Raw genomic sequence first — 26,345 nt, forward strand, 5'->3', positions numbered from 1 at the left:
GAATGCGAAGAAAGAAATTAGAAGAGAAAATATGTATAACATAAAGGAAATTGCCTTGCTATTGGAGGCTCTAGCTGGTTGCCTAAGGACAAAAACATACCGGAGGAAATATTTGCGACAAGATGAGGCAGGTGTATGCTGCAGCAAAAATCCGGGGACCACTTGGCTAATTCTAATGAAATTCGAAGGGATTCACCCAGAGAGACCCCTCAGTAACATATTGTCACCCAGCTATTACAACTAAAACAGTTTACCACCGACAGATTGGCAAAAAAACGTCTGCCTTTAGCGATGGCTGGTCCTCGGTCGTTCTCGCCTTAAGGGTCCCGTGTCATCACGTGCAAACTTATTTCGCATCATCGCTCCCCTCTCATAAGTGACCGACCCGGTCGCATTAAGGGCAGTGGGCACGCACTATGGGTAAGAGTGCCAACATGAAAAGACAAAAAAAAACATACAGGAATGTACACAATGCTGAAGCGGTTTGTGAGGGTTGCTTATTCCTCACGTACGTAGTACGGCTTCATCCGTACTATGTGGACGACTTCAGCACGGGAACGGCGTCGGTTCAAACCAGGATCAGAGCTTTGAGGCACCACCTCGTAGTTCACATCACTGAGGCGGCGTACAACTTCATAGGTTCCGAAATAGCGGCGCAACAATTTCTCTGAGAGCCCACGGTGTCGGATAGGTGTCCACACGCGGTCGCCTGGTAAGTACTGAACATTCCGTCGGGTCCGGTTGTAACGGTAGGCGTCGGTACTCTGCTGGGTGCGGATGCGATTCCGAGCAAGCTGGCGAGCTTCCTCGGCTTTCTCGACGAAATCTTCAGTGGTGTCATTCCTTGTGGTTCCGTGGTCTACCGGGAGCATGGCGTCTAAGGGGGTTGTAACGCGACGTCCGTAAACAAGCTCGAATGGTATAAACTCGGTGGTCTCCTGCACAGCGGTATTGTAAGCAAACGTGACGTATGGCAAAATTTCATCCCATGTTTTGTGTTCCACATCAATGTACATGGAGAGCATGTCGGCTAATGTTCTGTTTAGGCGCTCTGTTAAGCCGTTAGTTTGGGGATGATAGGCTGTGGTCTTTCGGTGGTCGGTGTGCGTCAGTGTGACAACTTGTTGCAATAACTCTGCTGTAAACGCTGCACCACGGTCAGTAATGAGTACAGCGGGTGCACTGTGGCGAAGCACGATGTTGTGGACGAAGAAGCTGGCGACTTCAGCAGCAGTTCCCTGCGGCACAGCTTTCGTCTCCGCATAGCGAGTTAAATAGTCAGTTGCCACGATTATCCACTTATTTTGCAAGGATGATGTGGGGAACGGCCCAAGAAGGTCCATTCCCACTTGCTGGAAGGGCGCCAGAGGTGGATCCAAAGGCTGAAGGAGGCCGGCAGGCTTGACGGGTGGAACTTTACGCCTCTGACAGTCACGGCACATTCGCACATAGCGCTGAACCGACAAAAATAGGTGTGGCCAATAGTATTTTTGCCGCATGCGTGCTAAGTCCTCGTGAAGCCTAAGTGGCCAGCACAGGGATCATCGTGACACGCCTGTAAAACTTCCTCGCGCAGTGCCGTCGGAACGACGAGAAGGAACGTTTCCTGGCTGTTGTCGAAATTTTTCTTGTACAAGACATCGTTTCGCAGGCAGTACAACATCAATCCTTCTGAAAGTGGGCGTGGGACAACAACGTCAGCTCCCTCGAGATATAGGATGACTGGAAGCAGCTCAGAGTCTGCACGTTGATAGTCAGCCATGCGCACCACGTCGACGACACCAAGAAACCGCAAATCTAGCTCCAAGTCGGAGGATGTCAAGGGAATAGGAGAACATGACAAGCAGTCAGCGTCGCTATGTTTATGACCGGATCTGTAGACAACAGTTCTGTCGTATTCCTGGAGGCAGAGGCTCCAACGAGCAAGGCGACCTGGCGGGTCTCGTAGATCGGCAAGCCAGCAGAGCGAGTGGTGATCGCTGATCGCTCGAAATGGCCGGCCGTATAAGTAGGGTCGAAACTTGCTGATGGCCTACATGACTGCTAAACATTCTTTTTCCGTTGTTGAATAATTAGCTTCTGCTTTTGTCAGACTATGACTCGCGTACGCAATTACACGTCCTGCGCCATCTTGCCATTGAACCAGAATGGCCCCGAGTCTTACGTTGCTGGCGTCGGTGTGTATTTCAGCTGCTGCGGTGTCATCAAAATGCGCCAGCACTGGAGCGGATTGAAGGCGTTTACGCAATTTGGTGAAGGCCTGCTTTTGGTCTTCCGTCCACGCAAAGGGGGCACATCTTGTCGCATCAGTCTCGTGAGCGGTTCGGCAATCCTTGAGAAGCCTTCAACGAAACGACGGTAGTAAGCGCAGAGGCCCAGAAACCGCTGAACAGCCTTTTTGTCTTTAGGACGAGGAAACTCGGCAACGGCAGCAAGTTTTTCTGGGTCTGGTCGTACTTCTTGGGAGCTGACCACGTGGCCTAGAAAGTTGAGTTCCTGGAAGCCAAAGTAACATTTTTCAGTATTGATGGTGAGGTTGGCCTTGTGTATTGCGGTAAGGACACTTCGTAGCCGGGGGAGATGTTCATTGAACGTGCTGGAAAACACAAGGTCGTCTAGGTACACTAGACACGTCTGCCACTTTAGTCCAATGAGTACAGTGTCCATCATTCGTTGGAACGTAGCAGGAGCGGAACAGAGACCGAAAGGCAGCACTTTAAATTCGTACAGCCCATCGGGAGTCACGAAGGCGTTTTTTTCACGGTCATGCTCGTCCACTTCGATTTGCCAGTAGCCTGACTTTAGGTCTAACGAAGTAAAGAACTGAGCATGACGCAGACGGTCCAAAGCGTCATCGATCCGTGGCAGGGGATAAACGTCGCGTTTGGTGACTCGGTTAAACTGTCTGTAAACGCAGAAGCGGAGTGTGTGTTGTCTTTCTTTTTTACTAGTACGACAGGTGATGCCCACGGACTTGTCGACGGCTGGATGATGTATGACGTCATCATTTAGCATTTCTTGAACTTGACGCTTAATCGCCTCCCGCTCCATAGGTGACGCGTGATACGGATGTTGACGAACAGGCCGCGCCGACTCCTCTGTAACGATCCGGTGTTGCGTAACGGAAGTGCGCTGGACTTTGGATTCCATGGAAAAACAGCCAGAGAATTCCGTCAGTAGGCCCAGCTGCTGACCCTTCTGTACATCTGCTAAGTCAGCATTAATGTGGACGCGGCTTTTCAGGCTGGCGTGAGTTGTTGCATCCGGTGAAGTCGTAACGTGCCGATGTCGGATGTCGGAGAAGTCAGCAATGTCATTCAGGAATGCCACAGCTGTACCTTGAGGGACATGCTGATACTCATGGCTAAAGCTTGTCACCAAAACTTGCGAGCACTTATGCGCCCCGGGCAAAGCAGATTTGTCTTTCGAGCAGCAGCAGGATATTTGCCTCCGCAATACCCTCATAGCCGTCACATGCATCGCAGGTGACGAGGTTCACTACGCCGCTCCTTGGCGGCACCGTGATGTTCTCGTCAACAATCCTCAACGCGTTGACATACGTGTCATCAGTGCTGCTCCCTGCTAAGGCCTGCGCCGTCGAAAACGTTACCCGCGACTTTTGTAAGTTAATCACAGCTCCATTAGCCTGCAGAAAGTCCATTCCCAGAATTGGGTCCCTCGAACAGCTTGGGAAGATAACGAAATCTGCGAGGTACGTAAACGCACGAATGCTCACTCGCTCTGTGCATCTTCCTACAGGGCTTAGCAGATGGCCTCCTGCAGTGCGAATCTGCGACCCAGTCCTCTCGGTAGAAACTTTCTTCAGCTTGCAGGCAAGGTCCATGCTCATAACTGAGGTGTCCGCTCCAGTGTCAATTAACGCCGTTATTTCTTCGTCGTCTATGGTGACGGGAATGTTCGACGTTACTACCTCTTGTAAGGTGTTTGACTTCGTCTGTACGTCTGTGTTGTTCTGTTTTCGTCGTTGTCGTCGTAGTGGAGGATCTTGCGCACGGTCGTCGTCAGTGGCCTCACCTCCGGAGGTCGCTGAACTCGGTTTTCCCGACCCGCCGGGCTAGGCGAGCGGCGTCTCGGAGCGCTGCGAGTAAAGGCTTGGCTTGGTGATGGTGACCTGTAACGAGCAGGAGACGACGAACGGGGCTCCTGCCATCGCTGATCAACATTGCGACGATTCGCAACAAAACTCTCTATTTCCGGCGACCGCTCACCAGGTCATGGACGAGGTGCATTCGGCGGGAATCTACGGAGCCCCACATGATGATAAGGACTCATTCTGTAGATGTGTCCGGCTTCGCCACAATGAAAACAAAGCGGCTTGTAGTCTATGGTGCACCAGACGTCGCTCTTCCTACTCCTTGCTTCGGCGATGTGCGGTAGGGCTGCGAGGCGGCCTGAAGCTTACGTCCATTTGTTGAGTGGGGTGTACCATGCTGCACGCACTTGAGGGTGGTGGACGGCGTACTGCATAACTCATTTCGGTGTGCGGTCCTTGCTGTGGTGCCTCATACGGTCCAGGAATATGGACGGCCTGTCGGCCCTTGGCGCGCACCATTTCCGCAATGGAAAGTTGTCCCACAGGGGCAGTGGTCGTCTGCATCTTCTGCAGTTCCTCCTTGCCCTGATGAGTTCTCGCAAGGCGCCAACGTTGTTACCGAGGGTAACGGCAGAGAGCTCCTTTGAAATCATGGCGTCGCGGTTGTTTTGCCTGGCCCGCTGTTGAAGGGCCTTTTCCATAATAGTGGCTTGGAACTCTGCAAGTGTCGTAGGCGGATTTCGAATGAGGCCAGCAAAGATTTCCTCTTCGACGCCGCGCATGAGATGGCGCGCCTTCTTTGTTTCAGTCATAGAAGGGTTCGGACGTCTGAAAAGCCGATTCATGTCTTCTACGTACGCAGTCACTTGCTCATTCGAGCCTTGAAATCTTGCCTCCAACGATAACTCTGCGCTCTCCTTCCTGTCCGCCCTGGCGAAGGCATTGAGGGACTGCCTACGAAATTCTTCCCATGACATCAGTGTCGCCTCGTGGTTCTCAAACCATGTTTTCACGGAATCCTGAAGAGCGAAGTACATGTAGCGTAGCTTACGCTCGTGGTTCCAGTCGTTGAGGTTGGCAACCCGGTCAAAATGGTCAAGCCAGTCGTCGGTGTCCTCTGAAGCACTTCCGTGGAAGAGGTTCGGCCTCTGGGTGTGATTGACGACAATGTGCGATGCCGCAGGAGTGGCAGGAGGTGGTTGGTTCGTCATTCTAGTTCGTTCGGGTAGCAGACCGTGCTGTGGCTAGAGTCCCTGGAGACGTCGGCTGGCACGTACGTGCACAGGAGTAAGCTCGTCTGAACTACTCACCGGGCTTAGGTCTGGGGTATGCTCCGGAGATCTTAACATCGACCATACCCCGCACGTTCACCAGAAATGTCACCCAGCTATTACAACTAAAACAGTTTACCACCGACAGATTGGCAAAAAAACGTCTGCCTTTAGCGATGGCTGGTCCTCGGAGAGCGCGCGCGTAACCACGAACTTCATTGTTCTCGCCTTAAGGGTCCCATGTCATCACGTGCAAACTTATTTCGCGTCAATATAACTTCCAGAAGTTCTTGGATTTAAAGTGGGCAGAAGCATTAACCATTCAGCAGTCGAGATTAGCAAGAGATTTTTACAGTATTCATGGAAAAAATGCAGGGAAGATATTGATGCAACCAGGTACATTATAGCATTGGGACCAGTAAAAAGTAGACAGAGAAGTTTTGACGAAGTGAAGAAAGCCTAAGAGAAGTATACAAACATGCTAGAATGAAATGTATATGTAGCATGCCTAAGTAACTCGAGCAGGCTTGGTGGCTATTCGTCACCACCCTGTTTCAAAGGCGATGCAAATAAATAACCATCACCACCACCAGAAACAATACTTTTTTTCCTTTTTGTTTATTTCCAGTAAAGATGTCGCTTGCACACTGCAGGAAAGCCCTGCACAGTCGTACAGTGGGAATAGCTTCTGTGACCGATGCCACAGTGAACGCGTGAACACAGTTTGCATTTGCTCATTTGAATGGCAGCCAGCTGGCAAAATTAGGAGAGGGCTAAGGTCTCGTTTCTGTACTGCGTTCCGTAAACTCCACAGAGAGCAGAACGAGAGCACTGTGACATTGAATTGCCTTGCGTGCCAAAGGGATCCGTGGCAGACAAATGTGCCTGTGTGTGCTGTTCGGGCTCTGGCCCCATTCTCAAACATCTCCAATAGGGGCTGGCCCAGTAATGCTACTGCTGCGCTAAATTGCACCAAGAGGGGAACCCTGTTACGTCCTGCTACCTTTCTGCAAAATATGAGAACTCTGCAACCATCCTTCGCAAGAAAAGTGTGTTGCTCACGCTTTTGAAAATGAAGTATGTCCTCCGGCGCCATTTCTCCGCACCATCAAAAGCAGCATGGTGTGGACCAGCAGCTGTGTTAGCTCCATGGTGGACTGACTCAAGCCTCGCCAACTAACCCCCGTATTCAGACATGCAACTTAAGTTGAATCCCATGCTTGACTTGATCTCATGATCATCATCAGCCTGGTTACGCCCACTGCAAGGCAAAGGCCTCTTCCATACTTCTCCAACTACCCCGGTCATGTACTAATTGTGGCCATGTTGTCCCTGCAAACTTCTTGATCTCATCCACCCACCTAACTTTCTCCCGCCCTCTGCTACGCTTCCCTTCCATTGGAATCCAGCCCGTAACTCTTAATGGCCATCGGTTATCTTCCCTCCTCATTACATGTCCTGCCCATGCCCATTTCTTTTTCTTGATTTCAACTAAGATGTATAACTCACGTTTGTTCTCTCACCCAATCTGCTCTTTTCTTATCCCTTACCGTTACACCCATCATTCTTCTTTCCATGGCTCGTTGCATCGTCCTCAATTTAAGTAGAACCCTTTTCGTAAGCCTCCAGATTTCTGCCCCGTACGTGAGTACTGGTGAGACACAGCTGTTATATACTTTTCTCTTGAGGGATAATGGCAACCTGCTGTTCATGACCTGAGAATGCCTTCCCAACTCACCCCAGCCCTGATTTCTTCTGATTATTTCAGTCTCATGATCCGGATCTGCGGTCACTACGTGTCCTAAGTAGATGTATTCCCTTACCACCTTCAGTGCCTCGCTACCTATCGTAAACTGCTGTTCTCTTCCTAGACTGCTAAACATCACTTTAGTTTTCTGCAGATTAATTTTTAGACCCACCCTTCTGCTTTGCCTCTCCAGATCAGTGAGCATGCATTGCAGTTGGTCCCCTGAGATCTGAGTGACGCTTATCGTGAGCGCGCCGAAGGAAACTCAGTGAGTGTCTTTGGGCACGTTAAAGCGAGGCGTCATCTAAATCAAGTCAAGCGTGAGCTTCGACTTCAGTTACATTTCTGAATACGGGGGTAATCCTGGCTTGTATCACTGTTTGATTGTTGTGTTCACATAGGAGGTCAAACAGGCCGCCATTGGAATATGAACCTGGCAACGTTTAACGCTAGAACGTTATCTAGTGAGGCGAGTCTAGCAGTGCTATTGGAGGAATTAGAGGGCAGTAAATGGGATATAATACGGCTCAGTGAAGTTAGGAGGCCAAAAGAAGCATATACAGTGCTAAAAAGCGGGCATGTCCTGTGCTACCGGGGCTTAGCGGAGAGACGAGAACTAGGAGTCGGATTCCTGATTAATAAGAACATAGCTGGTAACACACAGGAATTCTATAGCCTTAACGAGAGGGGGGCATGTCTTGTTGTGAAACTTAATAAGAGGTACAAAATGAAAGTTGTACAGGTCTACGCCCCTACATCCAGTCATTATGACCAGGAAGTCGAAAGCTTCTATGAAGACGTAGAATCGCGTTGGGTAAAGTCAAAACAAAATACAGTATACTGATGGGCGACTTCAATGCCAATGTAGGCAAGAAGCAGGCTGGAGACAAGGCAGTGGGGGAATATGGCATAGGCTCTAGGAATAGCAGAGGAGAGTTATTAGTAGAGTTTGCAGAACAGAATAATATGCGGATAATGAATACCTTTTTCCGCAAGCGGGTTAGCCGAAAGTGGACGTGGAGGAGCCCGAATGGTGAGACTAGAAATGAAATTGACTTTATACTCTGCGCGAACCCTGGCATCATACAAGATGTAGACGTGCTCGGCAAGCTGCGCTGCAGTGACCATAGGATGGTAAGAACTCGAATTAGCCTTGACTTGAGGGAACGGAAGAAACTGGTACATAAGAAACCAATCGATGAGTTAGCGGTAAGAGGGAAACTAGAGGAATTCCGGATCAAGCTACAGAACAGATATTCGGCTTTAACCCAGGAAGAGGACCATAGTGTTGAAGCAATGAACGACAATCTTATGGGCATCATTAAGGAGTGCGCAATAGAAGTCGGTGGTAACGCCATTAAACAGGAAACCAGTAAGCTATTGCTGGAGACGAAAGATCTGATCAAGAAACGCCAATGTATGAAAGCCTCTAACCCTACAGCCAGAATAGAACTGGCAGAACTTTCTAAGTTAATCAACAAGCGTAAGACAGCGGACATAAGGAACTATAATATCGATAGAATTGAACAGGCTCCCAGGAACGGAGGAAGCCTAAAAGCAGTAAAGAAGAAACTAGGAATAGGCAAGAATCAGATGTGTGCGTTAAGAGACAAAGCCGGCAATATCGTTACTAATATGGATGAGATAGTTCAAGTGGCTGAAGAGTTTTATAGAGATTTATACAGTACCAGTAACACCCACGAGGATAAGGTGAGAAAGAATAGTCTAGAGGAACTTGAAATCCCACAAGTAACACCGGAAGAGGTAAAGAACGCCTTGGGAGCTATGCAAAGGGGGAAGGCAGCAGGGGAGGATCAGGTAACAGCAGATTTGTTGAAGGATGGTGGGAACAGTGTCCTAGAAAGGTTGGTCGCCCTATATACACAATGCCTCATGACCTCAAACATACTGGAATCTTGGAAGAACGCTAACATAATCCTAATCCATAAGAAAGGGGATGCCAAAGACTTGAAAAATTATAGACCGATCAGCTTACTGTCTGTTGCTTACAAAGTATTTACTAAGGTAATCGCAAATAGAATCAGGAACACCTTAGACTTCTGTCAACCAAAGGACCAGGCAGGATTCCATAAAGGGTACTCAACAATAGACCATATTCACACTATCAATCAGGTGATAGAGAAATGTGCGAAATATAACCAACCCTTATATATAGCTTTCATTGATTACGAGAAAGCATTTGATTCAGTCGAAATCTCAGCAGTTATGGAGGCATTACAAAATCAGGGTGTAGACGAGCCGTATGTGAAAACACTGAAAGATATCTATAGCGGTCACAGCCACCGTAGTCTTCCATAAAGAAAGCAACAAAATCCCAATAAAGAAAGGCGTCAGGCAGGGAGATACGATATCTCCAATGCTATTCACAGCATGTTTACAGGAGGTATTCAGAGACCTGGAGTGGGAAGAATTGGGGATGAAAGTTGATGGAGAATACCTTAGCAACTTGCGATTCGCTGATGATATTGCCTTGCTTAGTAACTCAGGAGACCAATTGCAATGCATGCTCACTGACCTGGAGAGGCAAAGCAGTAGTGTGGGTCTGAAAATGAATCTACAGAAAACTAAAGTAATGTTTAACAGTCTCGGAAGAGAACAGCAGTTTATGATAGGCAGCGAGGCACTGGAAGTGGTAAGGGAATACATCTACTTAGGGCAGGTAGTGACCACGGATCCGGATCATGAGACTGAAATAACCAGAAGAATAAGAATGGGCTGGGGTGCGTTTGGCAGGCATTCTCAAATCATGAACAGCAGGTTGCCACTATCCCTCAAGAGGAAAGTGTATAACAGCTGTGTCTTACCAGTACTCACCTACGGGGCAAAAACCTGGAGGCTTACGAAAAGGGTTCTGCTGAAATTGAGGACGACGCAACGAGCCATGGAAAGAAGAATGATAGGTGTAACGTTAAGGGATAAGAAAAGAGCAGATTGGGTGAGGGAACAAACGCGGGTAAATGACATCTTAGTTGAAATCAAGAAAAAGAAATGGGCATGGGCCGGACATGTAATGAGGAGGGAAGATAACCGATGGTCATTAAGGGTTACGGACTGAATTCCAAGGGAAGGGAAGCGTAGTAGGGGGCGGCAGAAAGTTAGGTGGGCGGATGACATTGAGACGTTTGCAGGGACAACATGGCCACAATTAGTACATGATCGGGGTAGTTGGAGAAGTATGGGAGAGGCCTTTGCCCTGCAGTGGGTGTAACTAGGCTGATGATGATGATGATGACACAAGTTACACTATTCACACTTTTCAACACTATTTGGGCTGCGGGATACCTCCCATCTACATGGAAAGAAGCGATTGTGGTTCCTGTTCTGAAGCAGGGAAAAGACCCTTCCTTGGCAGCAAGTTATCGTCCGATAGCTCTTACAAATTGTCTGTGTAAGCTTTTTGAAAAAATGATTAATCGCAGACTCGTACATTTCCTTGAACTCAAGAATATGCGAAATCCCTATCAGTGTGGCTTCAGACAAGGGTGGTCGACAACCGATCATCTTGTGTGCATTGAAGGATATATCTGCGATGCATTTGTACTCAAACAGTATTTCCTCTCAATATTCCTCGATATGCAGAAGGCATATGACACAACATGGCGTTACGGGATCTTGCGAGACTTGTCGGGAATGGGCATCCGTGGAAATGTGTTGAAAATAATTGAAAGCTATTTGTCCAATCGTACCTTCCGTATAAAAGTCTGCAATGCACTGTCACGTCCTTTAACGCAGGAAACTGGTGTACCCCAGGGAGGCGTGCTCAGCTCCACTCTCTTTATCGTTAAGATGAACACACTACGTGCTTCACTGCCACTGGCCATTTTTTATTCCGTATACGTAGACGATATACAAATAGGTTTCAAATCCTGCAACCTTACAGTGTGTGAAAGACGGGTACAGTAGGGCTTAAACAAGGTGTCCAAGTGGGCAGACCAAAATGGATTTAAAATCAACCTGTACAACAGCTCTTGTGTTCTCTTCACAAGAAAGAGAGGCCTGGTACCTAATCCCTGTGTAGAACTGGGTGGACAACAAATTCCCTTCAACAAAGAGTACAAATTTCTAGGTGTTATTCTCGACTCCAGGCTCACTTTCATTTCACACATAAAATGTCCTAAAGAAAAATGTCTAAAAACTATGACCTTACTTAAAGTTCTATCCCACACTACATGGGGCAGCGACAGGAGGTGCCTGTTGAATCTTTACAGGAGCCTAGTTAGATCACGATTAGATTATGATGCCGTAGTATATCACTCTGCTGCACCGTGTGCGCTAAAGATGGTAGACCCCGTTCATCATCTGGGTATCCGCCTGGCCACTGGCGCATTTAGAACAAGCCCGGGGGAAAGTCTATATGCAGAGTCAGACGAGTGGTCACTACATTTTCAGAGAACGTACATCAGCTTCACCTATTTTCTCAATGTGTGCTCCAATAAAGAACATCCGTGTTTCAAAACTGTTAACGATTTGACGTGTGAAACACTTTTTCATAATAAACCCTCTATGAGACTTCCTTTCTCACTGCATGCAAGAGAACTTAGCACGGAAATGGATGTCCCTGTTCTCGAACATCGCCTAATGCCTCCAGCTAAGCTATTACCGCCCTGGCAGTGGCAGGTGATAGACTGTGACGTATCCTTTGTAGAGGTCACAAAGCACGCACCTGACCTCAAAATCGCTATGCATTTCCGTGAACTTCAACCTAAGTACAGCTGCTCCGAATTCTACACAGACACGTCAAAATCACATGCTGGTGTATCTTTTGCTGCTGTTGGTCCCTCTTTTTCTAAATCTGACTTATTGAACCTGCGAACAAGTATCTTCACTGCAGAAGCCTGTGCAGTACTGTCTGCAGTAAAACATATACAGAAATTAAAACTCGGCAGAGCAATTGTATACACAGACTCGCTAAGTCTCGTAAAGCGCTAATTTCATCACAAAAGCTTCAAAATCCTGTTTTCATTGAACTTTACTCCCTCTTATGCAGTATTTATCTATCACATATACATGTAGTAATATGCTGGGTACCTGGCCATAGAGGTATCGAGGGTAATGTACTGGCTGATAAAATGGCCACATCACTCACATCACTAAACACTTTCCCTACAGCTGCTGTCCCTGTCACAGATCTGAAGCCTTTCTTGCGCAAGAAACTGCGACAACACTGGCAACGCATGTGGAACGCAGAAATAAACAATAAACTGCACGTTATAAAGCCACAGTTAGGTTTTTGGCCCTCCCCAGCAAAATCACGGTGAACAGATGTCCTATTCTGCCGCCTCAGAATAGGGCACACATTTGGTACACACAATTTTCTGCTTACTGGAAATGAACCGCCAACCTGTGGTCGATGTGGTGAGAGGCTGACCGTCCTCCACGTCCTCTTGGAGTGACGCAAAGCCGAATCTGAAAGAAACATTTTCCTCTTGCATATCGTTATTACGTACCTCTACACCCAGCTATGTTTCTTGGTAAGGAACCATTTTTCAACACCAAAGTAGTCCTCAATTTTTGTATGAGGTTGCCCTACATGTTATCAGCCCAATAAATTCGTAGCACATCCTCTTTCCAGAGGATGCCGCTGTGATAGTTGTTTTACATAGCACATGCCTCCAGGCCCTTGTGTCTCAAGGGCTCTAACGAGGCCATGGTGCTCTAGTGAATTTTAGAAACTTATGCATTTTTTATATCGTATCATTATTTTGCAATGCACCTTAATGCTCATAGTACACATCATTTGTCATCGCCATAATTTTATTACATGTACAATTTACGCACTTTACAATGACTATATTTTAGGCCCCTTTACAGCCACGTCACGTCAACTTCATAGAACCCATCACTCCACTGCGAAATCACTATCACTTGCATGGCGCTCTTTGGCTATACCTGGCCCTTGCGCCAATAAAAATTCATTCATTACATCCTCGGACAAAATTGATTGATCAAATCCAGGGCATATTGAGTTCTATTCTAGACGTTGTTCTTGTTAGTGACCATTTCCTGAACGACCAGGCATGCACCGAAATCTTACGGCATATCCGATCATAAGTTAGTCCTATGCACACTCCCTCTACCTGGTCTTGTACGACACTACAGCCCTGCAAAAGATGTTCTTGCATTCAACAGAGCAGACAACGATGCAATAATCACATATCTCACTGACGAATTTCTCGTCTTTTCAGATCTTTGTTGGGATAAAAACTCATCGACAGATCATATATGGTTGCAAGTCAAAGCACATGTCATGCATTGTATTGAAAATCTTGCCCCACTAGAGCGCAAACTTAAAAGAAAGTATATAATCCATGGATAACCCGCAGAATAATTCATGTTAAACGTAAAATTAGTAGGCTTAGGAAAGCTAAGAGGTCTGGTTTAGCTGCCAATGTCACTGCTCAGATTTCCGCGTTATCTAAAACATTGAAAAGCAAGGTATGCGTTTCCAAAGTGCACTACTATGGTACCACTCTATCCAAGTTCATGGAAACGTCACAAGCAAAATTTTGGCGTTATGTAAATGGTAGACATAACGATAGAAAGGCTTCTCCTTCAACAGAAACAAAAGATAAGGCAGATCAATTCAATCGCTACTTCCAGTCGATTGTTACAGTCGATAATGGACAAGTGCAACATTGCCCGATTATCCCATCTACCAAAAATAAATTACTGGGAACCCCAGAAATAACGAAATAACCGACAGTGGTATACTGTGTCTGCTATTAAACCTTGATAAAAAAAAGAGCTGTGGCCCAGACGGGACACCGGACGCTTTTCTCAAACGGTATGCAGAACCAGTTAGTATCTACGCTTAATATTCACAAAATCTATCCTGGATTCACAGATTCCTTCTGAATGGAAAGTCGGAAAAATAATCTCAGTGCGTAAATCCGGTGACAAGGCGATCCCATCGAACTACAGGCCCATTTCCTTGATGTGTACCAGCTGTAAAGTACTGGAGCATATTGTCCTCAAATTCATCAGAGTTTATCGAAGACAATACTCTGCTACACCCCAACCAGCACGGATTTCGGAGAAGCCTATTGACCATAACGCAACTCGTCAAGATAATGCACGACTTGGCCCAAGGCATTAATGAACACTCCCAAATTGACACAATTTTTATGGATTTCTCAAAGGCGTTTGATCAAGCTTCCCATGAAAAGCTAGTTTTCCAGCTGGTCTGCAAACTTGGGGCTGGGCCAATGACTCTATGGATATCAAGCTATTTGTCCGGCCATCAACAATTTGTGCAATGCAATGAGCACGTTTCTGACACATTAAGTGTCACATCTGGTGTGCCGCAGGGATCCGTCTCGGCACCGATATTATTTTTGTTGTTTATAAATGACTTGGCAGTGAACATTAACGCAAATATTAGGCTATTCGCAGACGACTGCGTACTGTATAAAGAGGTCAAAAGCCACAGTGACCAAATTGAGCTGAACATTGCCCTGAATGAAGTAGTAAGTTGGTGCTCTAACTGGCAAATGGTGGTTAATTCAGACAAAACAGTTGCAATGTCAATAACAAAAGAGAAAACAAACTTAGCCTTTCCTTATGGTTTTAATAACGTCACGCTCCAAAACGTAAGCCAGCGCAAATATCTTGGTGTAATAATAACTTCTGATCTCAGTTGGGCAGTTCACATGGAAGCTTTAACCGCGAAAGCAACGCAAAAATTGTTTTTTCTTAAGTGGACGCTGCGGCACGCTGACCGTGACACTAAGCTTTTAGCGTACACCACACTTGTCCGACCGATTCTAGAATACGCCAATATAATCTGGTTCCCCTTCACAAGTAGCAGTATCAGCATGCTTGATAACGTGCAGCGCAAAGCGATTAGATTTATTTTTAACCGCTATTGACGCCTTGATTCCCCGACAGAATTGCTGCGCCGTGCAGGTTTGCCCTCATTCCAAAGTCGAGCTAAAATTCACCGCCTGAAATTCTTATATATGCTACTGCACAACTATTTTAATATAGACCACACAAAATACGTCGAAACTAAACAAGGCACCTACGTCATACACATGATCTCACACCAAGAATATGCGTGCAACAACAATACATTCTATTATAATTTTCTCCCTAGATGAATTCGGGAATGGAATACTCTTGACCGACTTGTAGTCGAACAGCAAAGAATTGATGATTTCCTTGAGATGTTACATAACTCACTTAATACGTACTCATCAACCTGATGTCATTTATTTGTATTCTACACATGATTATTAGTTTTTTTCTATTGGCATGCTTGTCAATACTCGTATTCATACTTGCTGTTGTACGTACGTTTTTTCTTCTTATATGTACTTGTTTAGCAATCTACCCCTGACAATTACTATTATTACTGTTTCTTTCTGTACCCCACTCCTGTAATAACCCTGTCAAAGGGTTGACTGTATCTTAAAATAAATAAAAAATAAGCAAAAAAATTCCTTGAACTCAAGTGTATGAGAACGCTTGATCAGACTACTGGTAACTTTGACAAAGTGTTCAGTGATTCTGTGGAGCGACGTCGTAGTGAACCTATTCACATTGACATCAATATGCGCTGCTAAGCACAAGGTCACGAGATCAAATCCCAGCTGTGGCGGCCACATTTCGATGGAGGCGAAATGCAAAAATGCCCATGTCCCATGCATTTGGGAGACGTTAAACATCTATGGGTGGTTAAAATTAATTTGGAGTCCCCCACTATAGCATGCCTCATAATAAAATCTTGGTTTTGGTATGTAAAAACCACAGAATTCAATTCAAAAATTTATATTGACATCACATACAAAGCAGCACTAAAGTTCCACAAGTGCAGGCCTGTTCCATGCAATACGAAATACTTTTCAGGGAGAGCTCGACCGACTTTCCCGAGCAACTGGTCTTCATCTTCAGTGACAGCTCGAGTCATTGTACATAAGAAGAATGGTACTCTTCATTTATGTCGGAACTTCTGGTGCAGTCTGAATCGGTTGTAAGAGGAGGGAAGATCTCCAAAATTGACCTTCAACAAGCATATTGAAAACTCCAAGTGGAGGACATCTCAGCAAAACTGCATACCGTTGCCGCTATCAAAGGACTGTGCCGAATCAAGTGAATGCCATTTAGAACTTGGGTGACACCACTGCCATTTCACCAATTCATGGATATACTTTTCAGTGGCATCGAAGGCACAGCAGCTTACTTAGATGACATACTGGGGACCAGAACTTCGGAACAAGAACAACGCAAGATACTGGAATAAGTGCAATGGCGGCTGAGTGACACTGGTCTCCAGATAGTGAAAGCTAAGTGCAAATTTGGAGTCTTGGAGATGAAATCCCTTGACTACAATGTCGATGGAGGCTCTGCAAGTCCTACAAAGGAGAAGCCTCGGGCCATCATAAAAGCAGCAGAACTATGCAACAAAAATAGATTACGGGGGGTTCTTGGCATGCTAAGTTTCTACTGCCAGTTCCTGCAAGACTGCGCTATGATTGCCGATAGGTTACATTGCTTGCTCGATAAGGACGCAAATTGGCATTGTGGTGAGGAAGAATGAACAGTGTTGAATAAACTTTAAGGGGCCCTTGAACACTTTTCAAGCCACTGTCTTTCTGTTGCAAATTGCATAGGCTGACGGTTGGAGATTTTTGCGCAGCTCAAAGCACTGATATTAAAATATTTAATATTTTAATCATGCAAACAAATCACTACATCGCTGCTGCCCGCATCATCACCCGAAGCATCATTGACGTCGCCACTCATTTTTCCTTGATTAGTTAAACAAAAATTTGCATATTGTCACGTGGTAGTGGCGTTAAAGAACACAGTAGCAGTACTGTGAAAGACAAAACTAGCTTTTATTGGGCGAACCTGTGCCCACAAAACAGGCTACACTTAAAGCACAACGATAGCGGCGAACACAGTCGGCGATCGGCGAAAATCTGATCAGCGGGTCAAGTGCGTCGGCTTTTATGCTGCAGTCGTCGAATGTTCCAGACTAATCATTCGGACCCAAGTGCCTTCCACAAAGTTCTACAGCATTCGCGTCACGCGATGAAATCAGATAACACAGGGTTTGGCGAAGACAGACAGCCGGATAGAAGCATCGATAACTTTCCAGAAACTTCGGATACATGCAGGCGCATCCTGCGCTGTGCGATTACATTTGTTAGGCAGCGAAACGTGGTCGCCCGATAAGCATAAGTACACGCGTCAATACCCCCCTCTTAAAAAGCATCGTCCCGATGCTACAAATATAAGAGAGCGAAACACAAAAGGACACTTATTAAACATAAATAACAAAACAACGAAACGAAACAAAGTCCAAAGGTCAGTTACGCGAAGTCCCAAAGTTCATTATCGCTGGTAGTACGGCTTGAGTCGCACAATGTGGACTATTTCTGGTCGTGAGCGGCGCCGCTGTGATAGCGAAATGCCGTCTGGCACGACCTCATAGTCCAGTGCCCCAACACGTCGGATGATCTTGTACGGTCCAAAATAGCGACACAAAAGCTTCTCGCTCAGTCCTCGTCGGCGTATAGGGGTCCAAACCCAAACACGGTCACCGGGCTGGTACTCGACGAAGCGTCGTCGGAGGTTGTAGTGTCGGCTGTCAGTACGCTGCTGGTTCTTGATCCGTAGGCGGGCGAGTTATCGGGCTTCTTCGGCGCGCTGGAGAAAGGTTGTGACGTCAAGATTCTCGTCGGTGACGTGCGGCAGCATGGCGTAGAGCGTCGTCGTCGGGTTCCTGCCGTAAACCAGCTTAAACAGCGTGATCTGTGTTGTTTCTTGCACCGCTGTGTTGTAAGCAAAGGTTACGTACGGCAGGACCGCGTCCCGGGTCTTGTGCTCGACGTCGACGTACATTGCTAGCATGTCGGCTAGGGTCTTGTTCAGGCGCTCCGTGAGACCATTCGTCTGCGGGTGATAGGCAGTTGTCCTCCTGTGGCTTGTGTGGCTGTACTGCAGAATTGCTTGGGTAAGCTCTGCTGTAAACGCTGTTCCTCTGTCGGTGATGAGGACGTCTGGGGCACCATGTCGCAGCAGAATGTTCTCGACGAAAAATTTCGCCACTTCGGCTGCGCTGCCCTTCGGTAGAGCTTTAGTTTCAGCAAAGCGGGTGAGATAGTCAGTTGCCACGACGATCCACTTATTTCCGGATGTTGACGCCGGAAACGGTCCCAACAAATCCATCCCGATCTGCTGAAATGGTCGGTAAGGAGGTTTGATCGGCTGTAGTAATCCTGCTGGCCTTGTCGGTGGTGTCTTGCGTCGCTGACAGTCTCGACATGTCTTGACGTAACGAGCGACGTCGGCGGTCAGACATGGCCAGTAATACCTTTCCTGTATCCTCGACAGCGTTCGGGAGAATCCGAGATGCCCAGCGGTTGGATCATCATGTAGAGTGTACAGTACTTCTGGACGCAGCGCTGACGGAACAACAAGAAGGTAGCTGGCGCGGACTGGTGAGAAGTTCTTCTTTACGAGCAGGTTGTTTTGTAATGTGAACGAAGACAATCCGCGCTTAAATGCCCTAGGTACTACGTCGGTGTTCCCTTCCAAATACTCGACGAGGCCTTTTAGCTCCGGGTCTGCTCGTTGCTGTTTAGTGAAGTCTTGTGCGCTTATTATTCCAAGGAAGGCGTCATCATCCTCGTCGTCTTCCGGCGGGGGATCGATGGGGGCGCGTGATAGGCAGTCGGCGTCTGAGTGTTTTCGTCCGGACTTGTAGATCACCGTGACGTCATATTCTTGCAGTCTGAGGCTCCACCTCGCCAGCCGTCCTGAAGGGTCCTTTAAGTTAGCTAGCCAACACAACGCGTGATGGTCGCTGACGACTTTGAATGGCCTGCCATATTGGTAAGGGCGGAATTTTGCTGTAGCCCAAATGATGGCGAGGCATTCCTTTTCAGTCGTAGAATAATTGCCTTCCGCTTTTGACAGCGACCCGCTAGCATAAGATATCACCCGTTCATGTCTGTCTTTCTTCTGGACTAGGACGGCACCGAGGCCGAGGCTACTGGCGTCAGTGTGGATTTCGGTATCGGCGTCTTCGTCGAAATGTGCGAGTACCGGTGGTGACTGCATGCGTCGTTTTAGTTCTTGGAATGCAGCGGCCTGCGGCGTTTGCTATTTGAAGTCGACATCAGATTTGGTTAGATGCGTTAGCGGCTCAGCGATGCGTGAAAAGTCCTTGACAAAGCGCCTGTAGTAGGCACACATGCCAAGGAATCTACGCACTGCCTTCTTGTCGATGGGCTGCGGGAACTTTGCGATGGCAGCTGTTTTCTGCGGGTCGGGGCGTACTCCGGATTTGCTGATGACGTGGCCTAGGAACAGAAGCTCCTGGTAAGCGAAGTGGCACTTTTCCGGCTTCAGAGTAAGTCCTGATGACATGATGGCCTCTAGTACTGTTGCAAGCCGCCTAAGGTGATCGTCGAAATTGCCGGCGAAGACAACGACGTCATCCAAGTAAACGAGACAGGTCTGCCACTTCAATCCTGCTAACACTGTGTCTATGACGCGCTGGAACGTTGCAGGCGCCGAGCACAGTCCGAATGGCATAACCTTGAACTCGTAGAGGCCGTCTGGGGTGATGAAGGCGGTCTTTTCGCGATTTCTTTCGTCGACTTCTATTTGCCAATAGCGAGACTTGAGGTCCATCGACGAGAAGTATTTAACGTTGCAGAGCCGATCCAATGCGTCGTCTATTTGTGGGAGGGGGTATACGTCCTTCTTGGTGATCTTGTTCAGACGACGATAATCGATGCAGAAACGTAAGGTTCCGTCCTTTTTCTTCACCAGGACAACAGGAGATGCCCACGGGCTTTTCGACGGCTGGATGATGTCGTCGCGGAGCATTTCGTCGACTTGTTGCCTAATAGCTTCACGTTCTCGCGTCGAAACTCGGTAAGGGCTCTGGCGGAGTGGTTGAGCGCACTCTTCGGTTATTATGCGATGCTTTGCAACTGGTGTTTGTCGAATCTTTGATGAAGTCGAAAAGCAGTCCTTGTATCGTCGGAGAAGACTTTTGAGCTCTTGCTGCTTGCTTATGGGGAGCCTTGGATTTACGTCGAAGTCTGGTTCGGGGACTATGGTCGGTGGGGTAGATGCGGCAGAATCTGAGAGGACTAAGGCATTGCTCGTTTCCACAATTTCCTCGAAGTACGCGATTGTCGTGCCCTTGCTGATGTGCTTGAACTCTTGGCTGAAGTTGGTTAGCATCACTTCCGTTTTCCCTCCGTGGAGTCGAGCGATCCCTCTTGCGATGCAAATTTCACGGTCTAGCAGTAGACGTTGGTCACCCTCGATGACGCCTTCTACATCGGCAGGTGTTTTTGTGCCGACGGAAATGACAATACTGGAGCGAGGCCGGATGCTGACTTGAGGTGGGATGCTGAGTCCATATCCGGAAAACTAAAAGCAGCAACCGATGGAGGTGCGGTTGCTGTTCGTCGAACTGACGAAGATCCTCCGCCGCCGACGAAGACGCCGAAGAAGCTACCTCGACGACATACCGACACGCCGCCGTCCATACGACGACGAAAGACGACCTGACGACGTCCCATACCAGTCACAGGTCAACGCGACACAGCCGTGATCCGACGCCACGACCTAACTGTAACGCAAGACAAAGAACCACCGACCTCGACGTGCTCCTCGACGGCCACGAAGTTACCGCCTTGGTGGACACAGGGGCTGATTACTCCGTCATGAGTGGACACATCGCCGCCCAGTTGAAGAAGGTTAAGACTGCATGGGAAGGCCCTCAAATTCGGACCGCTGGAGCACACCTGATTACGCCGACTGGAATCTGCACGGCAAGAATTACCGTTCATGACCGGAGTTACCCAGCACCTCCACCAGACGTCACATGGTAGTGGCGTTAAAGAACACAGTAGCACTACTGTGAAAGACAAAACTAGCTTTTATTGGGCGAACCTGTGCCCACAAAACAGGCTACACTTAAAGCACAACGATAGCGGCGAACACAGTTCGCGATCGTCGAAAATCTGATCAGCAGGTCAAGCGCGTCGGCTTGTATACTGCAGTCGTCGAATGTTCCAGACTAATTGTTCGGACCCGCGTGCCTTCCACAAAGTTCTACACCATTCGCGTCACGCGATGAAATCAGATAACACAGGGTTCGGCGACGACAGACAGCCGGATAGAAGCATCAATAACTTTCCAGAAACTTCGGATACATGCAGGCGCATCCCGCGCTGTGCGATTACATTTGTTAGGCTGCGAAACGTGGTCGCCCGATAAGGATAAGTACACGCGTCAGTATGACGACTGCACTGCAGCAAAAACATGATAAATTCTTTTTATTTTTGTTTGCTGTACTTAACACATACAGGCAGTGTCATAAAAAAATCGCTACAACCACAAAATACAATAGGGGTACTGGCTTTTCTTTTGCCTCTGGTATTGCTTCATACCTCTGGCCTTTGAGCCCTAAAGCTTCTATTGTCGCTTGTGTGTTCCCTCGCTGCCTTCTTATGGTTCATGTTGTGCAGGTTTCTCACCTCTGTGCATTGTTGCCACAACCTTTTTGTTGTTCACGGTGCTGTGCTAAACTGTAGCTGAACTACAGTGAACTAGAGTAGCTGAACTGAAGAAAAAAAGACATTGCACAGTCCAAGGTTGCTCGACCAGTAGTGGCAAACATGAAATGTGCTTGAATGTACGTAGGTACTTTTTTTATCATGGTAACAGCGTCAGCACCTCACCGGAGTCTGTGTACATGGAACATGTAATCAACAATGGAGTGCGAACTTCCACTAGGTAGGCATTTCAGGCAGTGAGAGGTTTACGTCAGTGGGTAAGAGAAATGGAGACAGAAGACTGTGCAAAACTGGACTATGAGTGCATGCATTTTTTTCTTGTATTTAGAAATTTCTTGGCTGAATAACTTTGCACTGCATACACTTATCGCTGCTATTCTTGAATTTCTCTCTCCAACCGTCAGTCAGCACGACCCGCAACCAAAAAACGGTGACTTTGAAAGTGTTTGAGGGCCCCTTTAAGGACTTGCTAAGCACAGCTCCTCTGCTACCGTGATATAATGAGAGACAACTGCTTGTTCTTTCGTGCAGCGCATCACCTGATGGTGCGGCCTCAGCTCAATGGTCACAACGGCGAGGAAGCTCCAATCGCTTACGTTTCTCAGACACTAGGGACGAGTTATTGAAGCTATGCACAAATGGATAAAGAAAGCCTCGCTATCGTATTTGCGATGAAACTTTTTGACGAATACTTGGGAAGTCGAAACATGATCACAAACCTCTGTCTTGGGTTATGGATGCTTAGACGCTAATTATACTTTTACTACGCATGAGATGGGGCACCATGCCTGGCTGTTATCAGCACGATTTGCGATACAATGTGCTTACACATTGTGCTGCTGGTAATAACATGAGGACACTGAAGAATTTTTGAAGACGCCAGGGGAAATTTCTATAATAGCTTTAAACAGTGCGACAGAGGACACAGGAAAAGAACTACAGGACACAGCACCCTGTCCTATGGTTTTTTTTGCTGTGTCCAGTGTTGCACTGTTTGAATCTTGTTTACAAGACGTACCAACCATCCCAAGTGAACACGTTGAAATGTCAACATTTGGGACAGTGCACAGGTTTGCGTAATGCTGCGAAACAATATTCAGTAGCTTAAACAAGCGTGCATAAATTGATATGTTGTACTATGCAAATCAAATAAATGTCGCTTGCCTTTTGCTTTAAATGATGTATCATTTATCGTTTTGTGCCGATAGCATTTCAGTGCAGCAGAAAAGGTCATCTTTAGTTCATTTGACAGTGTCACACTTACAATTGCAACTATTGCAACTATGGAATTTTTACAAAGCATTCGCGAACTGTCAATCATTGAACCGACTGTGTGCAGGCACCGAAGGCAGAGGAGGAGAAGGACCACTCGGTGCTGCAGCGGCCCATCGTGCTAGGTGTGCAGGGTGTGCGGCAGATAATGCAGTGCATGAGCAGTGGCAGCCGCGAGGTCAAGGACGTGCTACTCAACGAGTGCAGCGTGCTCTTCGAGTGCAAAGTGTGCCGCAGCCTGTTCCGCAGCCTGGCCAACCTGTTGGCTCATAAGCGCGTCTACTGCACGCAACACTTGTGTGAGGCAATGCCACTATGTGCGCTCTCGGCGCCATCGGAGGAGCCGCCACAGCCGAGCACCACTGCCGAGTTGCAGCTGATGCCCATTGTGGGCACCGCGAGCGCTGTGTACCAGCGGGTGCACCATGAGGGCAAGCAGCCGCAGCAGCCGCAGGACAAGGGACCGTCCTCGAGCCAGGCGACCTCATCTCGGACGAGCTATCTGTCGGCGCGCAGTGACTGCGACCTGTCCCGGCTGATGTGCCTCAACTGCGACACGACGTACACATCTGTCAAGACGCTCTACTTGCACATGGTGTCATTGCACTCGACTACGCGCCGCTACTACCCGTGTCCCTTGTGCCGCGCCAGCTTTGTGCAGATGTGGGGAGTCACACGCCACCTTGTAAGTGTGCATGGTCAGACCAAGGAGCAGATTGTTCAGCTGCGTGACAGCATCCGTGGTGGTGTCCAGCTGCGCAAGAGCCGACTGCAGCACATGGTCGACTGCCTGCTGCGTAACAATGGCACTGCCACGGTCTGCAGCCGGTGCGGACGGCCAGCCACTGCCTGCCCTTGCCACCACCACCGGGCGGACCGACCAGCCAAGGCCCGCCGTAAGGGCGTGCCGCGGCGTAGGCTGCCACTCGTGTCGAACGCAGACAGGACTAGTGGTGCTGCCACCGTCGACAGGACAGTGCAGCAGCAACAGCGCAGTGCCAACAAGCGCATCTCACCGGCCATGGAACGCAAGATCCTGGCCATCATTGACTACGACCGGCTAGCATGCCTGCGGTGCGAGCGGCTCTTCTCAAGCTTCTCGAGCCTTCGCCGGCATGCGGCCGTGCACTTGGGCTACAGCCGGTACCAGTGCACTCGCTGCAGCTACCAATCGTACAACCGTGCCGACTGCCGCAGCCATGTGCAGCGCGTGCACGCGGACGCAGCGCATGATGCCGAGCGCATGATTGTGCACGTGCCGGGCGAAGAGGAGGGCGGCCACCCAATGGCTACGCGCTTCCCGCGCCTCGACTCGCTCTCTACACTGGTCACTCGCTCGGGCGCCTACCCCAAGAGGCCACCGCCTCTCGGGCCTCAAAAGTAGCACGCTCGGTTGCTTCGCCTCACAATGGAGTAGATTGCGAAACATTTGCAAGAGCACTTTGGTAGACCACAGAGCTCTGCAATGAGCAGTTACCTTGCTTCTGTTATATTCATGGCATAAATATCTGTGGTGAAGAAACTACACTGCTCACTTTGCGCAATTTATGGTTTGTGTGGGGCATCGTGCAAAACAGTTGTCAGAGGCTCTCTTGGAGCATGCCTTTGGTGCACAGTGTTGGCAAGAACTGCACTTGTTTTTGTTCGCAGTGCAGTTGCAGGAAGCTTTAGCTGTTCTGTATTGTGCCCTCTGAATTCGTTACACCTGTGCCAACATTATGTTGGTGGGATTAGCTCCTTGACAAACAGGAAGGCTGGTTAGAAGCTAGTGTCGTCGTACAGCTAGCAACTTGAGCTTCTTGTGCTTGATCTGTCTTGTAATGTTGAATGGGGAGATACATTGCAGAGTGACTGCCACCTTTATCCACTTTTGGAATTCTGCTTCCTCACATCCGCTGGCGAAGCAACCGGAGCGTGCAAACAGATGGCGTTTTGGAGACCACGGTCCCGGTGATCACAGTCGTGTGCGATATTGCGAGGCCGCGTTGCACTTGGCTCGGCCAAGGACTATATTAACAAAGTGGCTGCTTGGGCTGAGGCATCTTTAAGGCTCTTCAGCGCATCGGTAACAACACGGACTAAAAAGAAGATTTAGACCAGCACGTGTCCATGTTTCTTTTTTGGTCTCCGTTATTACTGTTGTGCTTTACACACCCTCGAAGACGATATGAACGCACAGGCACAATGCGTGGTTGTGTGCTAGTACGGGGTTATGGGCTTGCACGTGCAAAGACAGGACATTAACGAAAGGCGCAGCTCAGGTGCGAGCCCCCCCAATGTACACAAAATAAAAGGAGTGTGAATTGGTGGATGACAAGCTGCCAGGGGTATTACTCTACAGAGTAATAAAATCGGGCCGCTCAGTTAACCCCTTTCTTGTTCTACGGAGTGGTGTGTCATCGCACGGTGAAGATGAGAGTGTGACACTACCACTAGTCGCCTACAAGTTGGTGACGTCAGCAAGCAAGGTTCTGACCAGGGAAGTTGGCTATTGTGGCTTTGGACACTTATGGCCAGATCTGCTGTCAAAATAGCTCAATGGCAACATTTAATTGCACTTTCTATTTTGTAGCAAGAAGAGAAAAGGCAAAAAGCAGCGTCATCATCAAACCAGAATGCGATACGGACTGACTCTGACCTGACGAGCTGACCTGACTCTGGAACACTCTGCGGAGTGTATTGGATGGTAACTCTCGTGCTTAGAGATGACGATTACCCTGAGAATAATATAGTGCGGTGTAGATTTATTGGTGGTAGACAAGTGTGAGCATATTCTGTATCATGGAAAGACTGATCAAAAAGTAAAAGTACCTAGTGAAGCTCGTCCTTTAACGCACGTTAAAGGTAAAGACCAACTGCAAAGAAATTTATCCTTGGCTATATTGGCTATGAGTAGTATGTACTATTAACGCAAATGCGGTAAACTTGTTGGGCTTCTAATATTCTTATAAACAGCCTTTAAATAGCAGAATGTTGCTGGGCAAGTTAGCACTTTTTAATAAAAGCCTGAGGAGCGCAAGCATGTACATACAATGTCCAGCGAAAAAAAAATAGAAGACAGGTGGAGTGCCTCTACCAGCAAGCTGCTCTTAAAGAAGTACTGACACAAAATTCTTTGGGCTGTTTTTTGCACTCAGCTACTGATCCAGTAATCATGCTAAAGAAACTTGCTTGCTCTAGTGCCGATAATTATATGCTCGTATCTCACGACCAGTTGTGGTTTCGATTTCTAGAAACCCTTCGTGCTCCGTGACATGAGCGGTGTGCTTGTGAACAGCAATGATCACGTGAGTGCACAGGCCTGTGATGCACTCCAGTGCACCGTGTAGCATGCCAGCTGTGTTCCTGTTTCGTCTGCTAGTTTGGCGTGAAAACTGTGCATTGCTACACCATCGTAATGCTTCATTGGACAGAAGTCCACTACACAATGT

At 47.9% G+C, this 26,345-nt stretch overlaps 1 protein-coding gene across 10 annotated transcripts in view; it reads left to right on the forward strand.

Moving 5' to 3' along the window:
- LOC126538411 (uncharacterized) overlaps nt 1-26,124 on the forward strand; it is a 107,245-nt gene extending 81,121 nt beyond the window's left edge. For all 10 annotated transcript variants that reach the window (XM_055074778.2, XM_050185245.3, XM_050185244.3 and 7 more), the window contains one exon: nt 22,982-26,124. In XM_055074778.2, the coding sequence (XP_054930753.1) occupies nt 22,982-24,298 (1,317 nt within the window). In that variant the 3' untranslated portion in view covers nt 24,299-26,124. The remainder of the gene's footprint in view (nt 1-22,981) is intronic.
- Nucleotides 26,125-26,345: the final 221 nt, after the last annotated feature.

Source organism: Dermacentor andersoni, chromosome 4 (genome assembly GCF_023375885.2).
Source record: "Dermacentor andersoni chromosome 4, qqDerAnde1_hic_scaffold, whole genome shotgun sequence".
Lineage (NCBI taxonomy): Eukaryota > Metazoa > Arthropoda > Arachnida > Ixodida > Ixodidae > Dermacentor > Dermacentor andersoni.